The sequence below is a fragment of the Podarcis raffonei genome, chromosome 2, assembly GCF_027172205.1.
Source record: "Podarcis raffonei isolate rPodRaf1 chromosome 2, rPodRaf1.pri, whole genome shotgun sequence".
NCBI lineage: Eukaryota > Metazoa > Chordata > Lepidosauria > Squamata > Lacertidae > Podarcis > Podarcis raffonei.
The window spans coordinates 93,296,708-93,319,834 of NC_070603.1; the positions used below are offsets into that span (position 1 = coordinate 93,296,708).

At 41.2% G+C, this 23,127-nt stretch overlaps 1 protein-coding gene across 9 annotated transcripts in view; it reads right to left on the bottom strand.

Moving 5' to 3' along the window:
* Nucleotides 1-23,127, bottom strand: part of CNTN4 (contactin 4) — a 521,364-nt gene that overhangs the window by 89,976 nt on the left and 408,261 nt on the right. For all 9 annotated transcript variants that reach the window (XM_053378148.1, XM_053378146.1, XM_053378151.1 and 6 more), the window contains 2 exons: nt 11,181-11,317; nt 9,321-9,450 (listed from right to left, as the gene is read on the bottom strand). In XM_053378148.1, coding sequence (XP_053234123.1) covers nt 9,321-9,450; nt 11,181-11,317 — 267 coding nt within the window. The remainder of the gene's footprint in view (nt 1-9,320; nt 9,451-11,180; nt 11,318-23,127) is intronic.

The window sequence follows — 23,127 nt, forward strand, 5'->3', positions numbered from 1 at the left end:
GGAATCTAATGTTAAAGTACGGAAAGGAAAGAACAGGCCACAAATAAAACAATTACGTCAGCTGCAGAAGTGGTGGGAAAGGAGGCATAGCTCTGGGAAGGAGATCTGGCATTGGCATTTGTCAAGATGTTAGATGTGTGAAGGGGCAAGTCTTTGAATGGAACAAGAAGAATGAAGGAAGTTCCATAAGTGCTCAAAAAATGCAGGACCAATAATGATGAGTGAAGCGGTGCCAGGCATTTCAGGGGAAGGGTAGAGTCATAATGAAATCTTACTCACTGAATTCTAAAAATAAATAATCATAATAAAATCCAATAAAAATCCACTGGAAAACTAGAGATCAACTCTTGTTTTCAATCTGGTTCCCTTCCCTGCACTGCAAGTAATCTGTCTGACCGTAATAGCATTTGCCTGCTACAACGGAAAACATATAACTACTGAACACCAAGTGGCAAACATGAGGTTTGTGAACGATACGACAGAAGAACATATTATCCAAGAATTATGATTAAGCCTTTATTTCCTGTCTGCATTAAAAATTATCAGTAAAAGGCAGGTACCCTTATTCCTAGTAGAGAATATAGCTGCTTAATTCAAAATGAAGGAGAGCATATTATTGTGTGAGCGCTCTAATTAAGGAACGTTCTAATTATAGCAGACTTAGCAATGCATTTGTTGGACAGCAATGCTTCAGCTTCGTGTTTCACTTTTAATATATTTAGGACATCTATTCATTCCACATCCAGTTTTAAGTCTCTTGGCACTGCAGTAACTTTTTGCAGAAACAAAGCATGCTTGGGTTCTTTGTCTGTTATCAGCACACAAAATACAGCTTTTTGAAGTATTCCTCAGATTGGAAAGGCATCACCCTCTGGGCCTAAGGAACTAGGTCCTTCATCTGGATCAGCACTCCTGTTGCATGACAACTTAAGGCCAGTTGATCCAGTGGAGGCTCCCATTGACAGAAAGGGTGGTGGTGGACATTTCAATCAATCCTTCCTTCTCCCTACAACTGAACACTCCACTTCCCATGCTGTTTCAGAGTGTAGCCAATGCATCTCCAGTATACTTTCAGGATGGGCAAGGTGCTGTACAGGAATCCCATTCCCATTCTGTCATCAACATAGTCCTATGAAACTCCTGGGATCTCTATATCCAAGTCAGAGTTTCCTTTTAATTAACGCAAAAATTGCATTACCGTATTACATAAGAAGAGCCCTGCCGGATTAGGCCAATGGCCCATCTAATCCAGCATCCTCTTTTCACATGGACAACCAGATGCCTAAGGGAAGCCTGCAAGGAGGACTCATGCTCATCAGAACTTTCCCCCTCCTGCAGTTTCCAGAAACTGGTATTCAGACACATTCTGACTGTGGAGGCAGAGATTAGCCATCATGGCTAGAAGATACTGACAGCCTTATCCTCCATAAATTTCCTTGATTAATCCCAGAACAATGGACAAATATATTCTTTGCAGGTAGACAGTTAATAGTGTTTCTCAGTATCCTGCTCCTCCCTTTTGGCCAACCAATTGGGATAGACCGCTCTTGATAATGGTTAGTCTTCTGAGATTGTCCAATATCTGTTAGCTCTTATGGTTGACTGTGCTGGGGAATCCTGATGCATCCGTATTCCTTCTTTAGAAAAAATCCTTTCAACAAGCCTTTTAAGTATTGGAACTATTTTACATGTGGAACTATTTTAAAATGTTTGCAATATTTTTATATATGATTTTTTAAAAAAGAATTAATTTATATATGGAACTGTTTTTAATTGCTTTTGCATTTCCCGTGATTTATGGTCATTTTATGATGGTATGTTTTATTGCTGTACCCTGCTCTGGGACCTGGTAAAGGGTGGGTATGAAATCCAATGAATAAACAATATATGATTTCCTGGTTACATTGGCAGCAAAAGCAGATGGAACTGGTGCAGAACAGAGATTGTCCACTCCAATGGGCACATAGTAGTGGTGCTAGCTCAATCCGTAGAGTATGAAATTCTTAATCTCAGGCCCTTGGGTTCAAGCTCCACATTGGGCAAAATACTCCAGGATTTCAGGGACTAGATGACCCTTGGACTAGATGACCCTTGGGTCCCTTCCAACAATTCTATGATTCTATGAATCTAACATGTGTCCTCAATTTTCCAAACTCCAGTTCAAATACAGCCCTGCCACAAAACGTCTGAAACAGACCATCATCTACTGCCTTGAGAATAATTTTCCTTAGCACCATGACTAGAGAGAAAAGGCCTGAATTTTAGTGACAGGTCACTGTCCCTGACAGATGCCTGTGCAAAATACCTCCAGTGCCCAGTGACCATTATAGATGTTTGGCAGCCTGACAAAGGGACAAAGCAAGATCTCACTGAGACTCTGGAGAAAATTAGGGTCACAGGGCATGGGCAGAGAAGGCAAGCTGCTCAGCATTCTATGCGGTCCCTACCCTTTAAAAGAAATCCCAACAATAAGATTTGGTAAATTCTTAAGGTCTTAAGATACAGCAAACACATCCACTTTTTATGCAATATAGATATATATTGTATGAAAAATGCCATGTACCTCTGCTCATGTTCAGTGGATGCCTCTTGTTTAGTTTTAATTTTGTTTGTTTGTTATGAGGAGTTTTTCAAAAAATTGTTTATTGGAGATGAGTTTTTCTTTTTAAAAACAGAACGATCAATCTCATGTGCAGGCAAAAAAACACATTTTAAAGCATGATCACCTGTTGTTATTACCTCTCCCCTCGTGCACAAATACTTGTTTAAATTATGTAACAAAGGACTCCCTATATAATGGTATTCCCGTTTGAATTTATTTTTATACGTCCAGGAAAATTTTCAATATAAAAATGGTCGCAGGGAATTTAATAGCTGCTGTACAAGAATCAAAAGGCAGCTGCACAGATTGGGAATGCTCCAAATGTGGTTTGAAAAATGTTTCTTTATAAAGAGAAGAGTTTGCATGTAAAACCAAAGTGAAACACACAAACATGCTTTACGGTTTTTCTATGTGTATATGTGCTAGCATCTGAATGAGATGTGTGTTGTCCTAGTCATTCAGTAGATATACTTGTGCTGGTTTTAACCTTTAAAGCCCTATACGGCCTAGGACCCTCGTACCTACGGGAACGCCTCTCCTGGTATGGCCCACGGAGGACCTTACGGTCTGCTAATAATAACATCTTGGAGATCCCGGGCCTCAGGGAGACTAGGCTTGCCTCGACCAGGGCCAAGGCCTTTTCTGCCTTGACCCCGGCCTGGTGGAACGCTCCGCCACAAGAGATCAGGCCCCTGCAGGATTTGACATCTTTCTGCAGGACCTGCAAGACAGAGTTGTTCTGCCAGGCCTTTGGTCGGGGCTCAGCCTGACTCCCCTTCCCTTTTTGTATAAGAACTAGTACGAAAGAGGCCTCCCAGCATTCTCACAGGCCCATATAAGAGCAGCGTAAACACCTTGGCCTGATGAGCATTTACTGTTCCCAACCCTAATCCTGCAGAAAGCCATCTAATTAGATTTTAATTTGATCCAGACTTGTTTTTAGGAGGTAATTTAATTGTTGCTTGATTTAATACCAATGTTATATCTTTGATGTTAGCTGCCCTGAGCCCGGTTTTGGCCGGGGAGGGTGGGATACAAATAAAAGTTGTTGTTGTTGTTGTTGTTGTTATATTATATTGATGTAACTGGGAAGCAGCCAGAAGGTCACATTTCCTCTGACAGCATAGAAACATAAAAGTATTTCCTCCACTCTTACACTCATTTATTCAGAAACCTTCAAATACTCTGGTTACAGGTAATATACTTAACATGTTCTCTGGTTAATCTAGTACAAGACAAACTGGAAGTCCTTGATTTTATACTATAATTTGTAATCAGTGTGTAAGGCAGACTTCTATAGCGGCTGCTGAATAGCCTGAAGAAGCATCTATGGCTTTATTTTTATTTCTTTTATACAAAAGGTAACATTCCTAATAGATTTTGCCACTATGGATTCTAATTTGTTTAGTGTTACTTGTTCTTCCCTCCAGCAGCAATAATTTTGGGGTGTTCCCCCACCACTTTGTAGGCATCTATTCTTTTTAATAAAAAAATGCCCAGCAAAAACCAAACACTTGCTGCTCAACGAACACCTTAAACCTTCCTCTTTAGAAGAGATTAAAATTACAATACTGAACATTTTCTTTGAAATATATCAGACACAATGCTATCTACTCACAAATTGTATTAACTGTTTTAAAAACAAAATATTGGGCAACTGACAACATAGTTCTTGACGGTTACCATGCCTATGAAATCAAGGCCTCTAAACTGCTCGGATATCTATATTGATTCTCAAAAGGTTTCTTGGAGCAGTACAAGGGAGCAAAACACCTGGTGACAGCAAAAAAGAAAGATGGTTTTGGTAAGGAAGGAGAGAGGAACAGGCAATTTGACATACTCGTTTTTGGAAGTCTTCTATCTTGATCCAAAGATGTTATATTGGCATCAGTTTTATGGAGAAGTACATGGGACTAGCTTACAATCAAACAATCCCAGTGTGTAAATTTGACACATCAGAAAGTGTAAAAGCAAGATTTGTACTCACATGTTACGTTTAGTGTGAACTAAAGCCTGCACATATCATAACATGATTCGTTCCAATGTTTTATGTGAACAGCAGACACGTAGCTAAAAATTATGCACGTTATCAAACAAACACCCAATTCAAGGTCAGTTTCTTGGTCATTGTTTCTTCTGCTTGTATGGCTTAGCCTATACAGTCTCATAGATAAGAGCTCCTGATTGCAGAGCAAGGTTATATGCTGGCTGTATTAAAAGGTTCTGTTTCTGGTTCACTGCAAGTTCATACTATGGCACCAAACCATAGAAAGGGCAGTGGGGTCATGCTGGTTTCACTGGCCCTTGTTGCATGTTTCACTGGCCCTGCCCTCAACTTGCAAACACCAAGGGTGGACTTCTGCAGCCTTTGTGCATAGATTTCAAGGAAGGTAGTCTTCTATGCAAGAAGAAAAGAAGAGTTTGGACTTGATATCCCACCTTTCACTCCCCTTAAGGAGTCTCAAAACGGCTCACAATCTCCTCTCCCTTCCTCCCCCACAACAAACACTTTGTGAGGTGAGTGAGGCTGAGAGACTTCAGAGAAGTGTGACTAGCCTAAGGTCACCCAGCACCTGCATGTGGAGAAGCGGGGAAGCGAACCCGGTTCACCAGATTACGAGTCCACCGCTCTTAACCACTACACCGTGCTAGCTTCCTGGATTCCTGTCATCAGATGCAAGCTGGATTCTATGTCATCAGATGTCCAGCTTATGAGGAACCCTATGCAGACATCCTACTGCCCCTTCACCATGCAGAAGGAGAATTTTCAGCATGGCATGGGGGGCGCGGGAATACACTTCTGTGAAATTATGGGGGGAGCAGTGCTAAAAGTAGATAAGAACACAACTAACCATAGCAGGGTAGACACTACCACTCCCTGAACACCCTAGAATAACACTTAAATCCTGGACATCATGAGGTGGGGAGAGAGGAAATGTCAGCTTCCCGATGGAGGCTGTTAAAAGCAACTATGCCCCCGCCTCTGGCAGAGAGCTTTAAAAACCGTTAAAGCTAAGGAGAGAGATAATACCAATCTGCCATCCACTACAGGACTTTATACAATTCCCCCCTCATATGGGCCAATGTAGAAGAGTGGCTGAGGACAAGCACTTAACGATGAAGGTCTTACAGAGGTCAAATAACACCAAGGGAAGCTGGGGAACATGCTCACATCTTTATGTATTACATCTTTTTCCGAATTCTTCCTTACCAGCAACACACAACACATTTTGTACATAGGTTGTTTTATGCTGAGAATTTACTTTTGAGCAGTTAAAATCTTTGGGAGCATCTAATGATGCTCCCTTAACCAGTGGTTAAGGCATGAACTATCATTTTAGTGAGGGAGGAGGGAAATCTGAAGTCAGAACTCTGGCACCTTAAATCTACATGCTTCTGTCACATCAGAATAGTTTAGTCAGTAACTAGAGAGTGCACACTGGTAGGAAACCACAGCTCCTGTGAGGTAGCATGTGTGTGTGTGTGTTGCTAATTAGAAATACTGCTATCCTTCAGAAAAGGTTTACATGCTATGTGCTCTGAGATCTTAAGTCTTCTCTATTGGAGGAAGCTCCTCTGGCTCTTACCCACAGCTCACCCATTTGTTTGCTTCTTAAAACCCACGTCAGCATGAAGCCATCACTACATCTTGTGGAGATGAATGCTGGACTCTGATCATGTATCAAGCTTAGATAGCCAGTGAATGTATGTCACATCCACATTTTTGCTACTGTGGAAGTTTCAGGAAACCCCACTAGAAAGGCATACACACGGAAGAAGAGTTTGGCCTTGATATCCCGCCTTTCACTCCCCTTCAGGAGTCTCAAAGCGGCTAACATTCTCCTTTCCCTTCCTCCCCCACAACAAACACACTGTGAGGTGAGTGGGGCTGAGAGACTTCAGAGAAGTGTGACTAGCCCAAGGTCACCCAGCAGCTGCATGTGGAGGAGCGGAGACGCAAACCCCGTTCACCAGATTATGAGTCCACCACTCTTAACCACTACACCATGCTGGCTACAGATCATGGATCAAAGCTATGTTGCACTCTGTGTTTTTCCAGGATTTACAATGTTAGATTCCATGTGCGGAGAGACTACTGAAGACTTTGGATGTTTTGTAATATCTGTTTATTTTTTCCAATATACAGATTGGCCAGGAGGGAAGCAAGAAATTGTAAAGGCAGTACCAGACCAAAAGCAGCATCAGTCCCCAGCAGATATAACAGCACTCTAGCCACCTCCCGTGGCTACTTCTTGCTAGCTGGTTGGGGAGGTAGGGGCGGGACTATGAAATGCGTTTTCACTCTCTGTCCAAATCCAAACTGCTTCTTTCTGCCTCCACCACACATGCACATGTGACTTAAAGCACCTTCTACAGAACATTATTAGATAAAGAGAAATGAGCAGCCACTAGTGGCCATTAAGGAAATCCCTACTGCTCATTATCTAGAAGGAGAGGGTCATCGCTTCTCTTTGGCCCAGCAGAACAGCATGATCCATAACAGGTGGAGAGATTGTGTTGTGGGGCATTCACTTTTACCCCCTCTTTTTTATTTTAAAAAGCAAGGTAATTAGATTTGCAATCTTCCATGTTTCTTCAATAACGATTCAGTCAGTGCTACCACACTGTAATGCACAGCTGAGAGGAACTCAGACACCTAAGGCTGTCTTCTTTCATTTCACAAAAAGGCTTAAGGAGGCTGGGATGGGAATGGAGTGCCAAAAGAGGACCTGTAGCAGTCAAGTCCTGAATATGCTTTTAAAGCAAGACTCTGTGGCACAATTCAAGTTCTTAAAAATGTGAAATGCCCACATCAGAAGCACTAAAACTCAGGATCCCCTCAGTGTGTAAAGAGTGGAGTAATTACAGATTTACTGCACAGAAAAAAATACTGTATAGAAGGTACTAGGAGGTCTAGGAACACAGGAAGCTGACTTATATACTGAGACGGATATTGACAAGCTGGAATGCGTGCAGAGGAGGGTGACCAAGATGATCAAGGGTCTGGAAACCAAGGCTTGTGAGGAACGGCAAAAGGAGCTGGGTATGTTTAGCCTGGAAAACAGAAGACTGAGAGGAGATACAATAGCCATCTTCAAATATCTAAAAATCTTCAAATATCTTGTTTTCTCCTGCTCCAGATTCGAACCAATGCCTTCATGTTACAAGAAAGGAGATTATTACTAAACATTCTGGTGGTAAGAGCTGTTTGACAGTGGAACAGACTCCTTCAGAATGTGGTGGACTCTCCTTCTTTGCAGATATTAAAGAAGAGGTTGGGTGGCCATCTGTCATGTAGGATGTAGTTGAGATTTCTGCATTGAAGTGGGTTGGAGTAGACGACCCTCAGGATGCCTTCCAACTCTACAAGTCTATGATTCCATGAGTCCATCTAGCTCAGTATTGTCTGCACTGACTAGCAGCTTGTCTCAAGGGTTTCAGATAGGAGACTTTTCCAGTCCTGCCTGAAGATGCCAGGGACTGAAGCAAGCTATAGCCCTTCCCCATGCTTAAGTTCCAGATGGACCAAACAGCTTGGATATGGATGCACAGGAGAAAATAAGAACCAGCTCTACCAAGCCAGGAAATCCTGGCCTATTGGACACTACTTAGAGAACTTCTTGATCAATCTGTTTATAAATTTTCCAAATTAAAAAAAAATGCAGAATGTTCTATTTATACCACATACAGTTACTACTGAGTGATGTTTATACTGGACAAAACTAGTAATACTAGCAATGGATGACTTCTGAATGATTTGCAACAGATCTGTAAAAGTTTCTAGCTGCTAACAAAGATGACTTTCTCCTTTCTTAAGTTAGGCTGCTGAAATTAAGAAAGTGTGGGTGCGGGGCGGGGGGAACCAGGAGCAGGAAGTTCAGTATTGATACTGAAAATAATTTCCAGGGCAGAAAAAGTGCCTATTCTCTTCTTGCCCCCCCCCCAAGTTTCTGTTGCACGTGAATCTGGCTAATGTGCCTCAAAGTTGTATAAAGATCTTGCAAAAATGAAATCTGTCAATCCCTGTCCTAGAACATTTCCCCATAATCCTCTGTAATATGCCTGTGTTCCCTGAAGTTCAAATCTGGGTCATTCATAGAATCATAGAGTTGGAAGTGACCCTGAGGCTCATCTAGTCAAGGGGTAGTCAACCTTTTTATACCCACCACCCACTAATGCATCTTTCTTGATGGTGAAATTTCCTTACCGCCCACCAGTGCTTGATGGAAGGAGGATTCAGCTTGTACCGTAGAACCCCCTACCGCCCATCTAGAATCCTGAAACGCCCACTAATGGGTGATAGGGACCAGGTTGACAACCCCTGATCTAGTCCAATGCAGGAACATGCAGTTGTCCCATATGGGGATCGAACCTGAAACCTTGGTGTTATCAGCACCATGCTCTAAGCAACTGAACAATTTGACCACCAAATTCTTGTACCAGACTATGCATAAAATCATCTATCCTCTCTCCTCCAAAGTATGTATTTGTAACAGCTGAAGCAAAATGATGATGATAGCAAATATGAAGTGTTTATGACTTGTTCATGTATGCAGACAATCATTGTGACAAGGGCTCAAGCTGCTCTGAGTGGGCCTTTTGCCTAGACTGATATAAATTCTGATAAAAATAAGTATTAGTTATTTGTGGACTTCATTAGAGGCAGCAAAACAGGCTAATGTATTTTTTCAGTATTTGTTAAGTAAAAGGAGCCCACCAATTACGCTCAGTTCTGCGCTGATGTAGATGGTCCCATGTCTATTTTCTGCCACACACTGATACATGCCGGTGTCCGATAGGTTCACACTGGTGATGGTGAGCGTCCCATGTTCTATCAAGATTCTTTCCTGCAAAATAGCAAAAGGCACAACACAATTTTGAAAAGCTCATATTTAGAATGTATGCATTGCTGCAATCATATCATTTATTTTAACCTGTCAGGGGGAATCAATTTTGATGTTAAAAATGCAAGTTTATGAACAATTTACATGATATCATCTATTGATAAATAATTTATATCGTATTAATTGCTGAATGGAGGAAACCAATATCGTAGTTGGTAAATGCCATTTAAACAGTATATCACCCCCTCCCCAATTTAGATTAATAGTATCTTCAAGTACATAAACTTGCAACTAATACTGCTTCTGCCCTGTAGTGTGTTGTGGTTTAATCATGCCAGGCAAGTTCTTCAGAAGATTTGGAACAGCAGAACTATTAGCTTTCTGCTCCCTTGAAGGTTAATGGGAACAGTAATCACATTCAGTGTTGCAAAGCTATTGTATGCAGTTCACCCCACCAGAATTAAAACAAAAATCAAAAACCCCTAAACCCTAAAGATGTAAATGTTAATCATTTAACGATCCTTACTTTAGTCTAATGTGATTTAAGTTCAAGACCATCTGCCAGTGACCAGCATGAAGCAAGTGAAATTAGCATGTGGAACAAAAGGACCCTGCAATCATTTGTCAGCCTACGGATATGGAACTCACGTTATCAGTTTTAATCAGTACAGCATTGTGTACAATAGGCATCTGGGTGTATTTTTAACAACGAAACATATAACTAATATAATTTTTAAAAAACTGACCGACTTTCTACTTGGCTGTGGGGTTGCAATTTTATGTTTGCATAATTTTTATTAGAGCTTGATTGAATCTAGGCAACTCATCAAAGAGCAGGTTAAGAAAAAAAAAGCTGGTCACTCTGATAACGGAGAGTGAATAATTTGCCTAGTTTGCCTATATAATTGAGACATTCAAGGCCTGAAAGGATCTCCTCTGGTGAGACATGGAATGGAAAGGGTGCTAATGAGATTTCCTCCTTTTCCATAGATCATTAATCTTTAGGCAGTTCATTCTGCCACTGCTAATGGTAGGTCAACTCCCTTGTTGTCAGTTCTTGCAGAGATCTGAAGAAGTTGAATGGGGTTACTATTACAGACCAGAGGGCTTGTTTACCTCCCATAAAGTTCAATTAAAAATCAGACGCTCAAAAATGGAAATGGAGGGAAGGTGTTTTATACAGCCTGAGTAAGTATATTCCCATTCACTTTTTTCACAGTTCACACTTACACTTAACTAGCGTTTCCATTATGACTTTTCCTTCCCCTACAGAGTTGTACAGAGTGTAAAAATATACAGCCATTTTATGTACCCTTCTTCTCATAGCAAATGTCCTCTGGAAATGAGTCCCACAGCTTCTAAGTTCCAGTTGATTCAGAGAAACGCTTGTCAAAGGCAGAAAGTGGCACTTAAATGCCTAACTTTCATTGAACATTTGGCTGGGAATTAGGTGCCTGAGGGTAATTTCTGCCTTTGAAAAGTATGGCTTGAAGTGTCATTGTTTTAACTACAAGGAAAGCTCAAGGTGATTCTGTGACATTCACTCAGCAGGGAAGGAAGTCTGCAATGGGACAGATGGAATTTTAAGGCCACTCGGTTTCATTTATTTCTTTTTCTCAACAGCAACAAACTATACAGAGATGAAAAAGGTCACCACTTCACAACAAATCCTTTCAGGTTTTGTCACCCAACTCAAAAGCATCAAGGACACCAAGCCTGAATATTACTCATACCTGAGGGAGAAGCAGTTCGCCATCCTTTAGCCAGCTGTAAGAAGGCTTTGGTCTCCCATTCGCCTTACATTCCCAGTATATGCTTTCTTCCATGGCCACATGAGCATCACTTATTTTCTGAATCCAGTTTGGAGGAGCTGCAAGGAGGACAGCAACACTCTTCTAAGCAAGTGTTTGTTTTCTGCGTGCCATTAACCTTCAAACGCCTTTCTTCCTAACATACACATTTATATAATACCACATTCAAATATCATATCATTGTTCTTGAAAGTGAATTGGATCTCGTTTCTAAACATTAGAGACACAGTAAAAAAAAAAAATATAAGGAAAGATGTTTTCCTTTTTGCAGATATTAGTAGCAAGAATGTTTTAGCTAGATGGCTTCCCCCATTGCATTAATCCAGTGTACTCCATTGTACTTGGTTTAAATGTGCTGAATTGGGCATAGACTGCCAATTTATAGTTATCCCCTTCTGCCAGGAAACCCTGAAACTGGGAGCTCCAAGGGTTTGTGAAAATCACAATTCTCAGAACTGGCACTAAACTACAATTCCCAATATCCTTTTGAGAATCTATGACAGCTAACCTTGTAAACCATTTTAGTGTGTATGTGCTCCCTATTTCTAAGGAAAGCTGTATGTTTCTTTAGCATAATGACCTGCCAGATAGGAGAATAAAAATGCTGCCCAGTCCTGGTATCAATTATGTTGTACCTAAGAAAATAAATTTATCCTGTATGCTTGCAAACTGCATGCATCAAATTCCAACCTGCAGAAACCATAAGCACTTAGGTCTACTCTCGAGTCTAAAGTGCTTCAATGTGTAAACTATGAGAAATCAGAAATACATTTGCCATCTTGTTCCACGCTCTGTAGACAATGGGTGGTATTCAACCAAGTTTTACTCAGAGAAGTCCCCTTAGCTAAGTCCCCTTAACTAAGTTAGGTCTATTAATTTCAATGGGTCTACCCTGAGGAAACCTTGAATACCATTCACTCAAACTAGGGGATAGAAACAGCCTAACTTCCCCATGCAACATATTTGAGAGGAAAATATATGAGCATAATCAAGCCAAAGTTAAGAACATTACGTGTCCCATTAATTGCAATGAAATAGATTTAACCACTTATTTAACTTGCTTGGGGAAATAAGTGGAACTTAAAACAGTCTCCCAGGGGATGTTTTTTCCTCTGTAGCCTCCAAAGATATGTATTTCAAGTTTATAAGACTGCTATTACTTTGCTTTCAGATAACAAACACAAGTGACAGTGAATGTTCTGGGGACATCTCAGGCTGCCACATCAGAGAAACTAGACAGTTAAACTGTCCCTGGAATGGCAAACTACTGTGAGCCCCGTATAGAAGCTTCTGAGTCCAAAAGATAATTGAGCTTAATGAATAGTGACTGAAATCTGCACACACAATTGTCCAAAGCTTAAAGAAATATGTATATTCTATGCCAGCAGAGGTCTCTATGAACCTGGGTATTTTACAATGCTGTGTCTCTCTATAATCAGATAAAACAATTTCAGATTTCTTCAACAAAGGACAACCACTTTTAAAATCCCCCAGGGGTTTAGATGAGATCAGAGGAAGGTTTGCAAGGGTAGAATTAAGCAGCAAAAGCTTGATAAACAAGAAGTGTCAGGTTGAATACCAACATGATGCTGCTACTTTTAAATCCATCTCTGCTATCAGCATTACTTGCTGATAAACCCAACAAGGAACAAGCAGCAAGGATCTTTTTGAATAGTTCAAGCTCCTTTGGGTGAATTAATTGAAATAGGAACTAAAGTTAATGGCAGCTGAACACCTAATTCCAAATGTACAGTACAAATTCTCCCAGATCTAGAAGAAAGAAAACAAGAAGAAAAGAAAAGCTGAAGAAACTTAGCTCAGAAACTTATATATGCCAAGAAAATAAGACTTAAAGAGATTCAGAGGTGGGGTGAGGTGGGGAAGGGTGAGAGAGAAACAGATTGACAAACATAATAAAAAAATAAATAGGATACGCCCCAGGTTTTTCTTTAACAAGAAAGCAACACACTACAACTGACAGATTTAGCATCACACAAAGCTTCTATCACCTCGCTTCTTCAGTATTATAAAGGACAATTCTAGAGACAACAAAAAAGATCTGCATAGAGCAAGATAATCTATGGATTCAAAGAGCTGCCTGAAGTTGCTTGTCAAAACATGCATTCTTGAGTCCAAGGCTATTTTTCAGCAAGTGTGAAGTGTACAATAAAAGGCATCCTTGTCTATAAAAGCACTATTACAACTCATGTCCTTGGGTGCATAAATTAACTTTTATATAATGAAAAAATACGTATTCTCAGCTTCAGTGATTTTGATTTCCCCCACAAAACATGACGACATATATGCCTTTGAGTCATATACACAAAAGTTGTAAACATTTATTTTTATCATTATATATTTCACTTATTGCTGAGTAAATGAAATATATAATTTCACTTCACTACTGAGAAGTCATAAGAAGAGGCTGCTGGATCTGGCCCAGTGGCTCATCCTGTCCAGCATCCTGTTCTCCCAGTGGCCAGCCGGATGCCTGTGGGAAACCAGGGAGCAGAACATGAGCACAAGAGCCCTCTCCCCTCCTGTGGTTTCCAGAAACTGGTACCTGGAAGCATTGCTGCCTCCAGCAATGGAGGGAGAGCATCGCTATCATAGCTAATCCCCATTGATAGCCTTCACCTCCATGAATTCAGAGTTGCCATATTTTGAAGAGCGAAGAAAGAGGATGCTATGACAACTCTCATTTTAAACACCCCTACTATTTGTAGGCTATAGAAGCTGTGATGTATTGCTGAGTGGGGCAGGAGAAGAGGAAAGCAAGTCTCCAGTTAGGTCTATGTCTCATCCAGAAAATATAGCCAGAGGCATTTTGGCAAATAAAAAAAAAATCCATCCGGACAGAAATTTTACCCCTGGAAAAGAGGATGTGGCCTGGAAAAAGAGGACACATGGCAACTCTTCTAAAGCCATTCAAGTCGGTGGCCATCACTGCCTCCTGGGAGAGCGAATTCTATAGTTTGATTATGCACTGCAATAAGAACCACTTTCTTTCACCTGTCCAAAGTCCTCCAGCATTCAGTTTCACTGGATTTCCATGAGTTCTAGCATTCTGAGAGAGGGAGAAAAACTTTTCTCTATCCGCTTTCTCCATGAAATGTATAATTTTATAAACTTCTGTCATGTCATCTCTTACTTGCCTTTTCTCTAAACTAAAAAGTCCCAAATGCTATAACCTTTCGTCCAAAAGCATGAAATCTAATCAATACATTGCAGCAAAATCATTTCTTTAACCCATAAGAAAGCCTCGGAAAAAAATAACGAAAATTCTAGCAGCAAACACATTTCCATCAAACAGGCCTAAAGATGTTCAGGAGATCAGCTGATAGAGGTGCCATTCAGAAACAAAGCAATGACAAACCTAGACAGCATCTTAAAAAGTAGATACATCACCTTGCCAACAAAGGTCCGTATAGTAAAAGCTATGGTTTTCCCAGTAGTGATGTATGGAAGTGAGAGCTGGACCATAAAGAAGGCTGATTGCCGAAGAATTGATGCTTTTGAATTATGGTGCTGGAGGACACACTTGAGAGTCCCATGGACTGCACGAAGATCAAATGTATCCATTCTTAAGGAAATCAGCCCTGAGTGCTCACTGGAAGGATAGATCCTGAAGCTGAGGCTCCAATACTTTGGCCACCTCATGAGAAGAGAAGACTCCCTGGAAAAGACCCTGATGTTGGGAAAGATGGAGGGCACAAGGAGAAGGGGATGACAGAGGACGAGATGGTTGGATAGTGTTCTTGAAGCTACCAGCATGAGTTTGACCAAACTGCTGGAGGCAGTGGAGGACAGAAGTGCCTGGCGTGCTCTGGTCCATGGGGTCACGAAGAGTCGGACACGACTAAACGACTAAACACAACAACAACAACAAAGATGGGGATCAACAACCAAGGAAACCTTCTCCTTTAATGTCACCCTCAAACCGCTTGCAAGGGAACTATTCGGAAGAGGCCCTCAGATGAAGACCAAAGGGTGTGGGTAGGTTTCTATTGGGAGAAGCACTCCAAAAGATATCGGGGCCCAGAGCTGGTGCCTTTTGCCTGGTGGCTCCCTTGGGAGATTGGCAATGGCGTCTCTGAAGGGAATGTGTGTTTATCTGTGTGGGAAAGGAAAGAGGGGAGGCAATTTTAGAAAGACATCCATACCCCCAGTGAATATGTGATGAGTTTGTAGAGGGGCCAGATCCCTCTAAATCCTTAAATTTAGTAAATGTTAGAATTTAGCTAATACTTGGAGTATGAAGGGAAAATGTTGGGTGCACAGTAAAAATACAGGCTGTACCTGTTTTCCTGTTCAGGAGATCAGCTGATAGAGGTGCCATTCAGAAACAAAGAGAGCAGAGTACTGGGCCGTTAAGGGCAATTGCCAATGCCAATATTGTCCCTCCCCTGGCTCTGAGGAGCAAGAGGCGGCCAGAGTTACAGGGGGCAGGAATAAGTGTCCTTTTGCAGGATGTTTTTGAAAAGAGTAGAAAAATAAAATAAAATTTATACCCCACCCATCTGGCTGGGTTTCCCCAGGTGGGGGAAGAACTCCATGCAGACTGGCTGGGAGAGGCCGTACCCAGAGACTGGGGAGCATGGCTGGCTTCTGCTCTGAAGCCAAGCCTACTTGAGCTATGGGAGAAGCAACAGAAGACACTCTTGGGGTATGATGTCCTGCACTCTCTCCAACAAGGCTCAGGTGTACATATGTGTAAACAAAGCCATATATCTTAAAGGCACTACAGTCTCTGTTGTGCCTCACTCCAAAGGAAACACAAACCCTGGTTAAGACCCAAGACCCCTGGAATCTCACTCAGCTCAGCAGAGATTGGGGTGTCCTGTAGCAATATGTTAGGATCAAGACTATTATTGTATATACAAGTGGGTGGCATATGCATCTATCTGGCTGTAGCTGGGAACAGGATGCTATACTGTGCTGTGTGTGCAGTCATTCAACATGACGGGTCTCGTGTGTGACTGTGTGAGAGAGAGAGATGCGAGTGTATTACTCCATCTCTTTCTTTAGCTCTGATGAGCTCCCTTGCTTCCTAATGTTAGCAGGGGGAGAATGGATGCATCAACATGCATGTCTCCTGCTTTTGTGTGTCTATCTGTCCTGCTGGTCACGTGCCTTGCTGCCAATCTTTTCTTGTAAGGGGAAAGGTGTTGGAGAGAGAGTGTGTGAAAGGCACTGAAATAAGACGTCTTATGTCTTGACAACCCAGCAGCATCTTGTGTAGAGGGTCGATCATTGGAAGTTCTTGATTTGCCACTGTTGGGATACCAGATGCATCTTTGCTGTCATATAGCAAGTGAATTTGTATGCTGTTTCCTAATCATGACAGTAAACAATAAGATATATATCTCTGAATACCAGATGCTAAAGTATTCAGATGCTAAAGATGGTTAAAGTATTAACCGCTCTCAATCTGATAACTGATTGATAACTGATAACCTGATAACTGACATTTGTCCAGATTTTAATTTGCCTGAATTAATTTTAAGATGTATTTTAATTAATTGATGCCTGTTTTTATGTATACTGTGTTATTTATATGATGTTAGATGCTCTGAGCCCGGCTCCGGCCGGGGTACAAATAAAATTTATTATTATTATTATTATTATTATTATTATTATTATTATTATTAAAGATAAAAATTAGGAATTGTGCACATGACACCTTGAGCCTTCCTTGAGAAATAGTATCACAGTGTGGGGACAAAGGTAATCCAATGAATGCTGAGTTAATATTGTATTTGCATTTTAATAAATCTCAGCTTTACGTAAATGCAAACTTATGCAAAACTGAATTGATAGATTTGTTTGGTTAACTGAAGAAAAATCTATTGATTCAATAATTAAAATTCCTTCAACTGCACTGCAAATCCAGTATTAACTGAAAGGGAAACTTTCACTAGATCCATGGATATCATCAGGAAAGCTTTTGGTTACTTCAGTAGAAATAGGTCTGCCAACAAAGTAAACCTACTAAAAACCAACATTTTCCAAGTTTTGGATTGCTTCACAATGTCCCAGTCTATATGCATCTGTGTAAGCAAGGCAGGAAATTTCATTATACCAGTCACACCTCATAATGTTGCATACTCTTATCACACAAATGTTCACACCAAAGGAGTGAGGAATGAGCCACACTGACTTTTGTGAAACTACAGCCAGAGATATAATTGTTTCCTTTTCCCCTTTGGAATATATATATTTTAAACCACAGCAGTTCAAACGACTTCATTACTCTGGTGCTGTTTTGCAAGATCAGGATCAGCTCTTTTAGAATTAGCTCAGATAGTTCCCATAAGCCTCATAAGGGGCTCCATTGTACTTCTAAATGAGATACAAACCTTTACTTTATTGCAAGGGATCACCAAGGTTAAATTCTGTGTTCAGGCAGACTAAAAATAGAGTTGAGGTTAGTGTACGTTTTTTCAGATCTACAGTATAGATGAAGATACAAAGCTTTGCCTGCTTCCTTCCCTTTTCAGTTCAGACAGTTCAACAAAAACATATAAAAGGGAAGGACAATATAAAACCATATAATTTGACAGTAATGGATCCTTACTATTTCAGAACATTAGGTTTGGTAACAGGCTGAGAGCTACAATACTTAAAAGGAAAATACTTTTTTGCAGAATCTCTGTGAGTGGGAACACCAGTCACAAAAATAATTTTGTACTAAGGACATCATTGACCAAAAAACTGAAGCAATCTTGAGATGGAGAAGAAAATGTTGTAATGATGGCTGGCTTCAATTACCCTCATACAGAGTCTGGGTAAATGCATGCTCTAGTCACAAGAAAGAGGTAGAATTTCTAAAATATGGTGTCTTGGAACAGTTGATTATGGAACTAACGAGAGGGGAAGTGTCCCCGGACTTAAGCCTAAGTGGCTTTTAGTTTGGGAAAAAGGCAACTGGTGCATCGTGTTGAGAAATACATTTCTCTCTCTCTCTCTCATAATAGAACTTGGGTCATCCAAAGAAACTGGCAGGAGATTTAGGACATATAAATTAAGCATTTTTTCATGCAACCAATAATTCATTTATGAAATTTGCTGCCACAAAGGTTGCTGACAGCTACTAGATCAGGTAGAAGAAGAAGAAGAAGAGTTTGGACTTGATATCCCGCCTTTCACTCCCCTTAAGGAGTCTCAAAGCAGCTAACAATCTCCTTTCCCTTCCTCCCCCACAACAAACACTCTATGAGGTGAGTGGGGCTGAGAGACTTCAGAGAAGTGTGACTGGCCCAAGGTCACCCAGCAGCTGCATGTGGAGGAGCGGGGAAGCGAACCCGGTTCCCCAGATTACGAGACTACCGCTCTTAACCACTATACCACACTGGCTCTATACCACACTACCACACAGGTAGATTTAAAAGGGTATTAATGGCTTTCAACCAAGATGGTTATATGCAGTATTTATGTTCAGAAGCAGTACCCTCTAAGTACTATTTACTGGAGGGCAGAAAAGGGGTAGTGTCAGGCCTGGTCGTTGTCCTCTTCAGATGACCACACAAATGCTTCTTGTTCTTTTATAAAACTTTTTATTGCGTATTAACAAAACATTCTTATAAACGGTTCTTAAATATTATTCCTCAGAGTCACTTCTTTCAGATACCTTCTGAGCTCTGCTTCTCCATGACCAGCCACTCTCAAAATGGCGAAGGCGCCCTTCCCTTCGCTTTCCCGCTCTTTTTTCTAACCTCCTGGCTAGAGCTGGCATGTATCTCCCCTCCTCCGAATCTGAGCTAGAACTTAACCCTTGCCTTTCCTGGGAACAGCCGGTCACTCCCTGTTGTTCCTGTTGCTCTCTTCTCTTCAATTCACTGCTCTCCTCCCCCCCCCTTGGGGAATGCTTTCTCCCTCTGGGAAACTGGAATCTTCTAACTCTAACTCTTCCCTGACAGGTAGGGCTATTCATGTCCTGCTTATGAGTTTCCTGTAGGTGTCTGGTTGGCCACTATTGGCAACAGGATACTGAACTTAAGAAGAGTGCTACTGGACCAGACTTACGTTCTTAATACTTTGAACTGTGTTGATAACATTACTAGTTATTGTGAGGTGCTAAAAGAAGTATGAGGGATACACACTCACAATTTAATTTCAAATATAGCCAGGAGTGGGCCTTTGAACTTTGTTGAAAATCTCACCTCCCCAAGTGAAACCTCTTTACCACCTGCAGAAATTTGTAATAGCAACTATGATTTTTAACAGAAGCAACCAAGGACATGAAAGAGCTCTAAGATTTGTCATAGATACCAGAGTCCTCTCTGTCTTTTAAGTGCTCCCTTCCAGGTGGCATTATATACCGTATTTTTTGCTCCATATAACGCACCTGACCATAAGACGCACCTAGTTTTTAGAGGAGAAAACAAGAAAAAAAAATCTGAACGAAACAGTGGATGTATGATTTTTGTGGCTCATGCTGTGGCCACATAAATGTTATGTGATTTGATGGCGATTTTGGGGTAGCCCAGTGCAAAAATGCTGAGGATCCATGTGGATCTGTGCTTTGTAACCACATTTTTGCGCCATTGCGGCCCCACGAAACAGTGGATGTGGGGTTTTTTTTGGTGCAGACTGTAGCCATGGGCATGCTATGTGATCTGATGGAGAATTTGGGGTGACCCAATGCAAAAATCCTGAGGATCCATGTGCTTTTACCTCCCCCCTCCCAGGCAGCCTCCTTTATCTCTAGAGTCCCTTATCTCCCTCCCGACCCCTTGCCAATCAGCTGCTCAGCGGCTTTGTTTCAACACCCCCTTCCCTCTTTCTAAAAAAAAAAGCACGATCTGCTTTTTGCCCCTGGGCAATTTGGCTCCAGAGACCACGCATTCACTCCATAAGACGCACAGACATTTCCCCTTACTTTTTAGGAGGAAAAAAGTGCATCTTATGGAGCGAAAAATACGGTATTTGCAAGACAATCACAGGGGATAAACAAAGCAGGTTGCTACATTTCAGTCAGGTCTGGGCCCTCTTGTGGCTTCTGAAGCAGCAGAAGCAAACAGGAATTTTCTTCCATCTTCCAAGCAGAGAGACAAAAACAAAAGCACCTGGCCAGTCTTAAAAGAGTCTGCGCCCTCCTTCCTCACACTTTCCCAAGATGATTAAAGTGTACCAATGTTCTATAACCTAACTTGCTTTCCCTTCACACATGCTACTAGGCTAAGCTGTGAAACTGTACAACTGAGGTGGAGGAAAAGAGGCTGAATTGTTCACCCTGCGTCAACCTGTTTAACCATACTGAACATGAAGCCTGTTGATGCCACTGATAATATATATATAGCGCAAAAGAAAACTAGAGTCAGCATAACAGCAACAAACAAGCAAACCTCTTTCAACAACTTTACTGAGTGCTGAATAATATGGTTGGTGACAAAAAAAGATAGTCTGGTTTATCTGCGGCAAGCAGGCAAATTTGAATTTCATCTTCCTTTGCTTTCTTTGCTATTCACAGAGGCAGATAACTCAGTTTAAAAGAGTAACACTGTTAGAGCCAGATTTTAATCTCCAGGGATGAATTATGATAGAACATTTCACAGAGAAAGGCTGTAAGTAAGTGACAAGTTTGATTTTCCATATCAAATACATTCCAGTGTTCCTTTCTTTGAATGTGAACTTTTGACCCAGTAGAAACAACTTGGAAAAACAATGCCAGCATTGCAGTTTCCCCCCTCCCCATTATATATATATATCTATTTCTTACATTAAAAAAAGGAAAGATTAAAGATGTTACCATTCAACTTTTGTCACTAATGCAGGATATTATATGAGATCTTATGACAAGCTGCTTTCAGAATGACAGGTCTGGAATGGCTATTTTGATGAAACTTGGGGAACATTTTCGTGGTTTGCATTTTCAAATTTAAAAGGCAGCTGAAGTCAAGTTATTCCTATAACAGAACACTCCAAGTTAAACACTGATCACCTTTAACAGCAGGCTAGTGGGGCATCACCTCTAGACAAGGTTAACTTTTAAAAGTAAAATACAGGGATATAGTCTAAGCTGAGACTATTTTCCCATTTGTAAACCACTTTGAGGATTTTAAAGAAATATATACAATTAAATTGTATATAAATTTTATGAAATAAATAAAATAAAATGTAGCCAGTGCTAATGTGAAATGTCAACATGATTCTGTTCTGGCCTACATTATTTTATTTTATTACCTTTATAGAATTAATCAGTTGCCTTTTCATTTAAGTACAAGTATGAACCAACTTATAAGTGTAAAAAGAAATCAAAGTTGATTAAGAAACAGATCCAAACCTTAGGTTTTCTGATGCTGATGAACTACAAGCCCCATCACCCCAGTCAGAATGGCCAATGGCAAAGGATGGTGGGAACTGTAGTTTAACAACATCTAAAAACGAAAGGTTGGGAAAGGCAGATCTGATGAATGCTCAATAAGTAGATTGTCTGGAGGGATCCTTAGATCAAAAGAGAAGATATTGTTGATGAATCCAAAAGTGGCATTCCTACATGCACACTTATCTGGGTGGAGGGAGGTTAACCCTCATTGAACATGGTCTGAACAACTGCTCAATAGGACTTCCGGGTTAGCGCCTCCGGCAATGGCGGATTTCCTCTGATCGGGAGGAATCCGCTTCGTGAAAATTAGGGTCTGGACCGCCACGGCGAGGCAGAGACCCACCAAAAACCACAGGCGGGAGAAGCCTGTGGACGTGGGATTCGGCTGGCACCTTTTGTGCCTCCCCTACTCGCGGGGAAACCCAGTTTCGGGGATCCGGAGCGACGTGGGGTGAGCGGCGCGGTGCTTCGAATCGACTGCTCTTTTCATGGAGTGAAGCTGCATTGCTGTTGCCGGAGAGCGCTGACTTTTTCCTGTGGACAATTGGACTTTAAACAACTACCCGTGAGTAGAACGGAAAATTGGACTATGAAACATCTTAATTTGGCACCGAAGCGGGAAGGTTCTAAACAGGAAGTCCACCTTCCGCTTTTGTAAATAGATTGAAGCAAAGACATTGCAAGCTAAAGTCTGGAAAGTCTTTTGTAAAGGACTAAATCTCCATCGGCTAAAACTACTAAACCCCCCTTGGAAGCAGGAGAAGAGGGGGGAAATCTTAGATTGTTTAAGCCTGCAGGAGAGAGAGTAAAGAAAGATAAATTTCCACCGTCTTGAACCTGGGAAAGGGGTGCCAGGAAGACAGACGTTTTGGGAAAGTTCATTAACTGTGAATAAAACGTTTCTTGACAGATAGTTAAAAAAGAGAAACATATTGATTCCAATGTTTCCTTTTGCATTTAAAAGGAACAAAATATTTGAAAAACGAAAGTAATTTTGTTGCTGGATCTGCTTTCAAAAGGACGGATACAAATAGAAATTGTTTCCCCTAGAGGGAGCTTTTGAAACTGTTGTTGGAGTCGATCTGGGGAATTCTCCAGCTGTAGAGATTAAAGATCGTGAGAACCAGACATTGACCTTGAACAAGAATGTGCCCAGAAGAAGCCTTAGTGATTGCTTTTTGCAAGACAAGCGCTCTATTGGAACAGTTACATGAGAAGATGGATTTGATGACTGTTGCAGTTAATAATTTTGGACAAACAGTGAATACCTATATAGAAACCACTCAGGAACCGACCCAGGAATCTGCTTTGACAGGGCAAGTTGTGCAGAAGACAAAGGAGGAGGTTGTTGCTGAACCTCAAGTAATACAAGTGGAGAGAGCCGCGGCCTTGCAGGAACATAAGCTGTTGTTTTTGATGACTGAATCTGGAGAAAGTCAGATTTGGAGAGATGGAGTCTCGTTTGGTTTGGAGATGGGAAGTTGGATAGATCCCCCTATGCAGGGATGTTCTGGCTTCTGGGATCTGGTTTTGGGCCAGGGG